Source organism: Colletotrichum abscissum (assembly GCF_030869225.1).
Source record: "Colletotrichum abscissum strain IMI 504890 chromosome Unknown Scaffold_104.1, whole genome shotgun sequence".
Classification (NCBI taxonomy): Eukaryota; Fungi; Ascomycota; class Sordariomycetes; order Glomerellales; family Glomerellaceae; genus Colletotrichum; species Colletotrichum abscissum.
The window spans coordinates 19776-30303 of NW_026849993.1; the positions used below are offsets into that span (position 1 = coordinate 19776).

The 10528-nt window shown below is 52.9% G+C and overlaps 4 protein-coding genes across 4 annotated transcripts; 2 read left to right on the forward strand and 2 right to left on the reverse strand.

Annotated features, from left to right (window-relative positions):
• Nucleotides 1-344: 344 nt before the first annotated feature.
• Nucleotides 345-1648, forward strand: CABS01_16507 (uncharacterized protein; the record flags this gene model as incomplete). Its single annotated transcript, XM_060549837.1, has 2 exons — nucleotides 345-751; nucleotides 808-1648. The coding sequence occupies 2 exons, from the start codon at nucleotides 345-347 to the stop codon at nucleotides 1646-1648; spliced, it is 1248 nt and encodes a 415-aa protein (XP_060405465.1).
• Nucleotides 1649-2732: 1084 nt separating this feature from the next.
• On the forward strand, nucleotides 2733-3664 carry CABS01_16508 (uncharacterized protein; the record flags this gene model as incomplete). The annotated part of the gene is made up of 2 exons (XM_060549838.1): nucleotides 2733-3085; nucleotides 3142-3664. The coding sequence occupies 2 exons, from the start codon at nucleotides 2733-2735 to the stop codon at nucleotides 3662-3664; spliced, it is 876 nt and encodes a 291-aa protein (XP_060405466.1).
• A 385-nt stretch (nucleotides 3665-4049) lies between these two features.
• CABS01_16509 (fungal specific transcription factor domain-containing protein) lies at nucleotides 4050-6242 on the reverse strand (the record flags this gene model as incomplete). Its single annotated transcript, XM_060549839.1, has 1 exon — nucleotides 4050-6242. The coding sequence occupies one exon, from the start codon at nucleotides 6240-6242 to the stop codon at nucleotides 4050-4052; it is 2193 nt and encodes a 730-aa protein (XP_060405467.1).
• A 1947-nt stretch (nucleotides 6243-8189) lies between these two features.
• Nucleotides 8190-8798, reverse strand: CABS01_16510 (uncharacterized protein; the record flags this gene model as incomplete). Its single annotated transcript, XM_060549840.1, has 1 exon — nucleotides 8190-8798. The coding sequence occupies one exon, from the start codon at nucleotides 8796-8798 to the stop codon at nucleotides 8190-8192; it is 609 nt and encodes a 202-aa protein (XP_060405468.1).
• Nucleotides 8799-10528: the final 1730 nt, after the last annotated feature.

Consider the following 10528-nt stretch of genomic DNA (forward strand, 5'->3'; position numbering starts at 1 on the left):
CAGCCTCGAGCGATTCGCCTGATACAGACGAGATTTTTAGGGGAGGCATTCACAGCCGCCAGTTGCCCACCAACAGTGAGCTTGGTAGAGGGTTGCATCGGAATGTTGCAGTACAGCTTTAAGCCGCCAGAGCCATCCACATCGAGAAGAGCGTGTTTCTTTAGCCGCCGCCCCTCTTCATATCTCAAGTGCGGACCTCCTGGCGAACGTTGCAGGCGGAGAGGGAGAACTTTAAATGCATCTCAAGTACCAGCCGGAGAGTGTTCAGCGCAACAACTAGTACCTTGATCATCGTCCTATTCGACTAGCAGAGTACCCGTCTGCACAGCCAAGGATACCGCATCATGGCGGATCCAATCACTATTACAACAGCAGTAGCTTCCGCGCTCAAAGCCAGTGTGGCGCTCCACGGAGCCATCCGCGACTACAGAAGCCAGAACAAAGACGCTCGAGGGCTCAAAGCAGAAGTTGGTGATTTGAGCGGGGTTTTGAGCTCACTCTTCGAGACAATCGCAACCAACCCAAGTCTCGACTTTGAAGCTCTCCGGCAGCCGCTCCAGCGATGTTGTGATGCCTGTGAAGATTATAGCAAAATCATTGCCCGATGCACGAAACATTCCAACGATACAACGCGCCCAAGCGTTCGGGACTGGGTCACGCAAAAGTACCTCCAAGGAGATATCAACGATTTCAAGGCCATGCTAGCGGCGCACAAGTCGACCATCAACATCGCTCTCGCGAATGCCAACATGTGAGTGTACCCAACTCGCCATTCTTGGACGCTGTTCTGATATTCAATTTCCCCAGTCGCATCGCAGCCATATCGCCTGAGGTTCTCAAGGATTACAAGGATATGATCTTTGACACCACCGGCGACCTGACTACGCATCTCCAGGACATGCAGGAGAAGATCGATCGCCTCAAATCCGGAGATGCTACAGCCGTCGACGATATCGCGTTAGAGTGGCATGCGATGTTAGAAGAGAAGGAAAGCACTAAGCAGGGCCTCAAAATGTGCACCCAATTGTCCGCTCAGCTTGCACAATGCGAGGCCACGTCTGTGGAATCTACACAGTTTTCCGGACGTCCATCGGCACATAAGCACATCAAAAATGGTCTTGGTGAAGCCGGACGGTCTATCCAGTCTCTCGTAAGCCGTCTCCAAGAGCACGAAGCCATTGTCAGCAGCCAACTAGAGGCAATGTCTCTACAAGAGGACCTCCCTGAGCCCGTGATCTCCCAGCTGGACAGACTCCAAAAGATGAAGGAGAGCCTTAGCCAGTGTATTCAGATTGTCTCTGAGGCTGGCGACCAAGCCAACGAGCGAAGCAATGTCTTTGAGGATCTGACCTTGGCAGAGAACAGTTACGCCATCTCGGTTTCGACAGTGAAGGATCTCGTAGTAGCCCGACGACTTAATCTAAGCGGTCGATCTCGGCATTTGGGGGGGCAAGTCACAGATGAAACTGTGCAAAAGTCTATGGAGGCTCTGACGCAACTGGATCTGGAGCATCTTCGGTCTTCGGCAGGCACACAAAGTCGTCGACAGGCTCAACAGACAGAATCGGGGGTGTCCATGCATGCCACAAAGTTCAACGACCGTTTTGGACCTGGAGTTACGCTTTTAGCAAGGAAAGCGAATGACTGAGCCAGTTGGTGTCTAGGAACGGGATGATAACGACTCGAAATCGTGACGATCGAGTTCAGTAATTTCCACGTGATGAGTAGTATCAAAGCTTCAGTAAATATTACAGAATCCATCACATCGTCGTCCAGATCCTTTAGTGTACGAACACGCATGCGCGCAAAAGACATTATCGATCGTCTAGGTAGCCGAAATGAAGAAAGAGAAATCACTTGTAAAAAACCTCGCGGGGTACGATGGCCGGCTCTACGTTATCAGTAGAAACAGTGTACGGATTAGTCGGCTTTCTATCTGTCGGCAGTTGGTCGATTTGCTTCAAAACACCGCGGATGGAGCAGACAATGTAACTATACTGTATATAGCAGAGGTCAACGTGGCTGCCAAAGTGATATTTCGCCTCGGGAAGGGATATAGCGTGTCGTGGGCTCTGTAAAGAAGCCCTTGCAATATAGCCCTCGAAAATCCTATGTCTTAGCCCCCGATCGACAATGAGAACCTGGTAAACTTGAGTTTCATATTGGATTGTCTAGCGATATACGATTTCGATGTACGCTTCGGGGTCTGTTCTGATCAAGAGGAAAAGTTCGAGGCTGTGAAACGCCTTTTCGAAAATTCTGTGAAAGAGACTATGGAGTTAAGCCTCGCACATTTCGAGATCTTTGCGGGTCACAATCGAAGTTTCCCCTACGTTTGACCCCCATAAAGAGGATGTTCACTGAGCCAACATCAGGCCTCATAGGTTACACGAGAAGTTACGTTGATTTGATGCTCTGTAGATTAGCAAGCAGAGGAGCGTTTGCCCGGGGCGGACAGTTTTCTTTCTTTTTTCTCTCTTTACAAGTCTTGGGTTCGGTTGCTTTAACAGTAGGGTGTTACGAGAACTAGAATGAGTGTAGAAATAGAAACGCAACTCCATCCTCTCTCACAACTGCCATCTCGAATAAACAATATGCCACTGCTATTTCGTCGCTCGCTGATGCAGCCTCAAGGAAATCGATACACGGAAAAAAGGACATCTTGTAATGTGGTAATGGTGGGTTGTCGTCACTCGATGAAGGAAATGGCTTTCTGAGCTAATAGATATGGAATGTATCTCCTCAACCTCACCCGCAGCTTGCGAAGTCAGAACAAAGACGCCCGCGCGCGCAAAGCGGAAATCGGCGACTTAGTCGTGGTCTTGGACTCGCTCCTAGAGACGATTGCGAGTAAGCCAACCCTCGAGTTCGAATTCCTCCAGCAGCCCCTCCGGCGGTGTGGTCAAGCTTGCGAGGAATATTGCAAAATCACCGCCCAATGCATGAAGCACTCCAACGACACGTCGCGACCGAGCGTGAGCGACTGGATCACACAAAAGTATCTCCAAGGAGACATTAATGACTTTAGGGCCATGCTTGCCGCACATAAGTCCATGATCAATATCGGTCTTGCGAATGCTAATTTGTGAGTGAAGCTGCGTTGACTTCTGTGGACGTTACGCTGACCCTGCTGTTCCGTAGACGCATTGCCCCCATCTCGCCCAAGGTTCTGGATAGCTACAAGGCCATGATTGCCGACACCACCAGCGATCTGAACACTCACCTTCAGGATATGCAGGAAAAGATCGACCGCCTTAAGGCTGGAGATGTCGCGGCCGTCGACGAAGTGGCTTTAGAGTGGCATGCGATGACTGAAGAGAATGAGAGTGCTAAGCTAGGCCTCGAGATGTGTGCTCGCTTGTCCGTCCAGATGAGTGAGTTCGAAGCGGTATCAGCGGAGTCTGCTCAGTATACGGGTCGTCCATCGGCACACAAACACATCAATGCCGGCCTGAGTCAAGCCGGACAGTCCATCAAGTCTCTCGTCGGCCGTCTGCAGTCTCATGAGGCGCTCGTCAGCAGCCAGCTAGAAGCGATGTCTCTGCAAGGGGCACTGTCGGAGCCCGCTGCCTCCCAGCTTGAGCGCCTCTACTCTTTTCTGTTAGAGATGTTCTCTATGCCAAGGCTCGCGCGGTTTGTCAGCATGATTAAGTGCTTGAGATAAGTCCGTGGATCCGACATTGAGGTGGAGTAGTATCCAAGGCAAGAGGCACTAGCTGTGGACAAGGACAACCTGGAGTACGGTCTCATTCGCATCATCCTCGAGTGCTTTGCCAAACCGAGAGTACAGCATTACCACTTTCGTCTGCAAAGACCTCAAGTAATGGTTGAGATTGAGTCCAGCGCCAAGTGGTCTCCTTATTTTGAGTGATCCCCTCGAGGAGGATAGTTCCGCGGCGTGGGGAAGGAGGTGCAAGCATGGCGGCAAACGACCAGTCCCAGTCTTGATACGATCACCTAGAAACGTGGCTCATACTCTCCGAGAGGACATGGTCAGTGGGACAATGGAGCGTTTGTGATTCTTCCTATCTACATCACTGCGAACCCCGTCATTCTTCCTGATTCTCCGTCAACCCTGAGAAGCTCCTCACATCCTGAAGAGCCACCGCGAACCGCTCACCCTCCATACGGAGAACATAATCCCTGACATTACGCCTTGCTTGGTGTGCAAAGTATCTTGAAGCTCTGGGCTCTGTGTGCTCGACACCGTGAGGACGGACAGAACAAAACGGTCTGCCACCCACCGATGGGATACGAGCGAATGGACCGAGCCCCACTTCGGCTACTTGTGTGCTTCCCTGAAAGCCACTCGGTCGCCCGCCGTTCACGCAGTCGAGTTCTAGACCGCCGTGAGAGCGGTCGTAGATCAGCCGCTGTTCAGCGTCAAAGTCTAAGCAAACTTGAGTGAAATAACGGTCGGCGTCGACCAGCTGAGTTGTGTATGCCTTCGCATTGGCAGCGTGGGAAGCAGCACGATCCAGCCACTTGTACGCGATGTCTACTTCCCTGAATTTTGCACCGGCCGGATTGTGTTCCGCATCCATGTGCGGAAAATGCTTCGCATATATACCGACGAATCCTGCCTGATAAACGGCGAACGTGACCAAAGGTGAAAGTGGAGCTCTCTCCTGAGAGTCCTCAATCAAGCGAGCAATCCCCCGTCCCGAAGTGAAAAGCTCCCTAGCGCCTTCCTCCCAAAATGAATCCGGCATGCTTATGCCTGTGAACGCCCAGGTGCGTTCAGCCAATGGCCCGACCGGCTTCGGGCATCGGATAGCGATGAACGGAACGAGCTCCCGATACAAAATGATTCGGCAAAGGGAGTCGAGGACGTGAAAGGACACAAGTGCTCCACCGCAATCTGTTCGCTCTGTTGCTTTGGACAGGCTAAACTCCACCGGGAGGGAGCCTGAGAGGTTCTTGAGCCTGCCCTTGATCTGCGAAAACCTTGACTCTTTACACCAAGGAGGATATGTCTCCACGTTCCGCCCACCGGCAGAGACGTAGCTGGTGAGTGTTTCCCAGATGTCGACGAGCTGTGCATAGTAGCATAGAAGACTGGGGTGAGGAATCTCTGAAACCCGACTGACTCCTGTTGCGAAATCGGCCTGGATAGGCTGGCCAAGCCCAGGAACTCGCTCCGACCAGGAAGACATGACCCGCAGGCGTGGAAGACATGCAGCTGAGGGCCGCTCAGATCCATATGAGAAGAAGCAACCCATGATCAAACAACTCAGCATCGTCCGTTGTCTCATCTCCTGATCGTTCGTCATGCCGGGTCCTGACAACCACATTCCAGTCATCGATATGATCTCGACATCCAATTTCAGCTTCAATGCCAGTTGTGTGGCTACGGCGACGTAGGTCGAGGCTGCAGCGCCTTTGTCGCCTTGGCACCACTCAAACAAACCGAGCATGAGAAAAGCCTGGACGCGAAAGAGAGTGGCTCTGGTCAAGGCAGTTTCCAAGGGACCCAGTGCAATGGCTAGAGTGTCTGCGAAGAAGCTCGAGGCCCTTGAAGCGAGGTAGGGAGCCTCTGGGTGCTGGGCAAAGCCATCTCCCATACTAGGGGCATCGTCGTTCGCCGCAAGCGAGACGTATCTGATCAAATCGGGGTGAAATCTGGTAGTGAGAGCGAGGATGCCCAACAAAATCAAGTTGACCTCTCCCGCAGGTCGAGTGACTTGCCGAGTGACCACGACCTCCTCGATATCTGGAAAGTGTATGAATGGGGTCTCAGCACTGAAGTGCAGCTTATAAGTCTCGAGAATGCGTAGCCACACGGCCTCTGTCAAGTACGACGCGGCCAACACCTCGTGGACAAGTTCGGCCCGGCGATGCTCCAGCGAGCGGAACAAGCCCATGAGCTTTTTAGCCCGCCTCTGGCTTTGCCTTACTTTCGCCTCTTGCTCGAATATGGCGGATGGCGGTGGCCGCTTTGTAGGGCGCAGACGAGGTTCCGGGAAGTGACAGGGAACTCCGGCCTTGGCGCAGGTATAGCAGGGCGCCCCGGTCTTGTCATTGTCGCATCTGGCTTTGCAGCGACGGCATCTCACACATGCGATACTGGCTCGCCTGCAGGATGGACCACTGGGCTGGGGATCCTCGCCCTCGGTGGGGGTCTGCTTCTGTTCCCCATCACACTCCACCACGGGGCCGATGTGGGTGGAGCTTGGTTGGGGCGACGTCGTCGAGAATTCTACTTCGAAAGTGGAGGAAGACGTTGTCTTTCGTGAGTTCATAGCTGACGCTCGGCCAAGACGGGAGCATCGGCTAACGCCGGTTACGCCGGGTAGGGAGAGTAGTGAGTCGATTCGGATTTGCGGAGAAACCATGACTGAAAGTGGGAGGCTAGAACCACAATACGCGTGAGCTGGAGAGGTGCCAAGTGGGGCGTTTTTGAATGTACTGCGTAGAAGCAGGGAGGTCAATCTGACAGTTGCACCATTTCAGTTGCGAACTCCACAGGAAGGCTTGGGCTTTTATGACGAGTGAGATGTCCGAAAGCTTGGAGGGCAGCGGTGGCAGGAGTGCGTCTCGTGTAAGTTTCGGCCCTTGTGATAGCCCTGATAGTGAAAGAAGTCACTTTCGATGAACTTGTTCCACGGAGGACAGCCAGGCCCTGCCAAGAGACTGGTTGCGGACAAAATGGTCCTGACGTCTCTGAACCAGCCTGGTGGCACGCTGGATTCATCTGAATGCTGGCCGGAAAACACCGGTAGTAAGTCCGGTGCGATAGCAAGCTTGAGCAGGCGAGCGGCCAACAAGGCCTGCAGCTGTGACGCTAGTTGCATCCTTGGGCCCCATTACTGACTGCCTCCAAAGCTCTTGAAGGCAGCACCTGGCAAAAGCTTCCTTGCGCCACAAAGCCTGTCCAATGCGATTCTGTCAGCTCTGGCCATGTTTACTGTGCAGCGGCTGAACCGAGCCTTACAAGCTGAGCCGTAGCAACCGCAACCGGTCTCTGAGTTCTACGAGGGACCCAGCCAGACGCGGCCAACGATGCCTCAGCGCGATGATTCCAAGCAATCTCACCGGGCTGGAAGGGTCTCGAGCATAGTTTTCTCGCGGCACTAAGGGCGTAGGCTTGTTCGAAGGGAGCTTCTGCTCACCCACGCCGCTTGCGAAGATCACACGGATGGTATAAGGTTCAATACTAAGAGTGGGTCAGACGAGGTTAAGCATACGGAGATCTTGGCAGCAGGTTGAATTGATATAGTCACACAAGCCAGTGACCAGAAATGATACACAGGGCCTCCCTCCGAAACCCTGAGAGTCAGCACTCGCAGAATAGCCCAAAGAAGGCCGAAGTTCATCAGAATTCGTAATTCCGATAGGCATATGATTCCTTAATTCGATGTGACTTGGATAACTTTCGAGGGGAAGCCGAAGTAGGGGTTGTTGGATAGGAGCAAACGGGAGTTTTGTTGGCAAGGTACTGTAATTCATTCTTTAATGTTGCCCCGCTTGGCACAGTCCAGAGACTGAGTGAAAAGGCCGAGGGTCCGAGTCAGGGAGACAGAAACGCGCTTTCGGTAAGGCCGCTTTTGCCCTCGGCCCGAGAAATGATCCCTTGCAAGGGAGCTTTCGCGACATGATAGGGGGACATTCAGTAAGCCAACCAGGCTTGGTCAAGTCTTTGGCTGGTTTGTGCTCTAATTTCCTTTCGACACTGGCACCCGGAAATTGAGACAGCAGAAAGCACTATTCGGGACCGAGGAGAATAACATTCTTGATCTCCAGAGTGAAGCTGCAGGGCCGAGAGGAAGATTCGCGGATCCATTTTCGAGGAACCACCACTGTTCGGTCCCTTGTCAACGCTATGGATCGGGCCGAGACCAGGCTCAGTCAAATCCAGCTGCCGATCAGGGTTTGTTGTCTCGGATCCGAGATCGGGCGACTCGGCCGGTGGCACTCTAGAGTCATTTCAGATGAAAATTCTGTCTCAGATCCAATACAGATTAGATGCGATGGAGTAGGCTAATTATACGCTAAAGACGACATCCAATGACCGTCTGGACACCAAACTAACAATCAGGGTATGTTCTTGAATCCGTCGTCCTACTCGATAAACTACATCCCACGATCCACATAGCACCAAGTCATAAGAAACCTGTCTCTTGTCCTGCTCCGCTTCTTAAAGTTTCCGTCCCCATCTGACTATTATTGGACAGCAAGCCGGCTGTCCACTATGCCAGCAAGAGAGTAAAAATGAGCAACATTGCCAAGACCAAGAGGCTGACGACTTGAGGTTGCACAGCGGCAGAGATTCCTACGGGAGTGAGAGTCGGTTCACTTCCGGTAGTCCGAGCTGAAGTTGGCTGCGGGAGACGATTGATGGAAGACGTCTCGGCATGACTGATTTTCGCTGGCGATCCTGATGAGGTTGCAGCAGGAACAACCGGGCTGGCATCCACCATGCTGAGCCCGGGTGCTACGGTCACGCTATGAATTGGAGCCGATTTGGTGGCGAGCGACAGACAAGTTCCCGAAGCACAGTACGAGATCGCCTGTGTGCTTTGACTAGACACGGGGAAAACTGATGCACCCGTGGAATGCTGCTGGAGCGAGCCTTGTGAAAACGACTCTTTCGGCAGGCCCATTGCAGAGCTCACGGCAGTGAGCACACCGCAGGCTTTCTGAGTTCCGTCAAATCCAATGGTGTGCGTAGGCGCCAGGATGGTGAATGTGACCGGCAGAGCAGTTGACGCGGTCTCGCAATCATCGGCCTTGTAGCTAACTTGAGGAGCTGCGTGGGCAAGACTCAGCAGGAGAAGAAGAGAGAAGATGGGCAACATCTTGTATTGAGATTTGCTACTAGGGGGAGAAGTAATGTTCCACGGGATGATGATACCTCCCCACTGCCTAGCGATAGAGGTGCCTCTTTATACACCTACGCAGGCCAGCCCTGAGTCGATAGCACAGCGTGGACACCGACACCTCATCGAGCTCACATCGAGCAAGCATCTCCGGCTTCACAAAAAAAGAGAAAACCCCGCATCCGGTCTTGGTGAGTCCTCTTCGCAATCTCTAGTCATTCTTCGAGCTGAAAGCTAATTTTACTAATCTTGCAGAAGACCGCCCGGAAATGGCTTTTGAGTCGTGACAGAAGCAACGCCAGCTGAGAGTTGTGATTTGGAGTCGGCACTACGGGTCTCGGACTGCGTCGAGACCACTTCCATCTATCACAGCAGCCCAGCCATCTCGGCATGTCTTTGCTATTCACCGGGGATCATTGAAACTTCAAGCCATTACGCCCAGAAGAGCCTGGCCGCTGCAGGAATCGCCGGCGGCAGATGCTTCCGGGTATGACTAGGACGCAACCGCTGGTGTTGGCGGACATCGCATGGCTTGCACCTGAGATGTGTACACCTCGAAAGGCGCGAGAGTTGACTCAAGAAACCAAGGCTTCAGCTCCCGTGTGGATTTCTCAGCCGCGATTCCACAAGATGATTATCTCGCGCCAGTACCTAAAACGACATGATGTCTGGATTCAGCGACGAGAATGTGCCGATCGTTACACTCGTCCAAGTCGGGCGCACCTGAGCTGATAGGCCTTCCTCATGGGAGATTACTAGGCTCCACGTTGAATATGAATGACATTCCGTTCGCGGCTTCTGTCTGACAGAGGGCTCAATGTACGGCTTGGATCAACGAGACGTAAGGAGACGGAGGTATAAAGCGAAAGTCCGCTTCGACCTGCGTCGTAAGGAAAAGGCACTCGCCTCTGCAAGCTTACAACTCAAACTATCTTCATTCAAGTCACTATTGCCACTTCTGCGATGATGCACGGCAGATTCACTACGGTAGCCTTGGGCTGCCTTATGGCCTTGACTGTGGTCAGTTTGTCACAAGCGACCTGTCAAGGCCCTAAGAGCGATGCCCTGACGATTCAGCCAGTAGTTTTTATGAAGCAAATTCCAGTGGCCATCAACACGACGATATGCTTCCCGACAGTAATGACTGTTGCCGGGAAAGAGCTACGGTACTACGACGTACCGACCGTTGTCGCTACTAGCTTCATGATCACCAGCAATGTCACATACTTTTCCACCAGGTGAGTGGCAAAGAATGCGTTGTAGGATATCAAAGATTGACATGGCCAACAACAGGAACCCGGCAACCACCTTTGATGGTTTCTATACAACGATCTTTGAAGCCGCGCCGACTGGATCTGAGCCCTCCACATTCGTGTTTCCACCTACTGGAAGCAATGACATTGGCACGAAGATCGTATGTAGCCCGACAGACAGCTATCATACTGTAGATCCGGGAGAGACATCGAGGACAATTCATACAGATGAGGGAAGTTCTGATAGAACCAGCACCCAGATTGTTCTGGTGCCGACGACACGTGCGGGTGGTGCCTTCACCGGCCCCTATACCACTCTGACTGCAGCTGGAACCAACTCGGTGCCCACTACGGTGACTCTCGCGCCGGCCGGCACCGACAGTACCGGCACCCAGATTGTTCTGGTGCCGACGACACGTGTGGGAGGCGCCTTCACGGGCCCCTATACCACTCTGA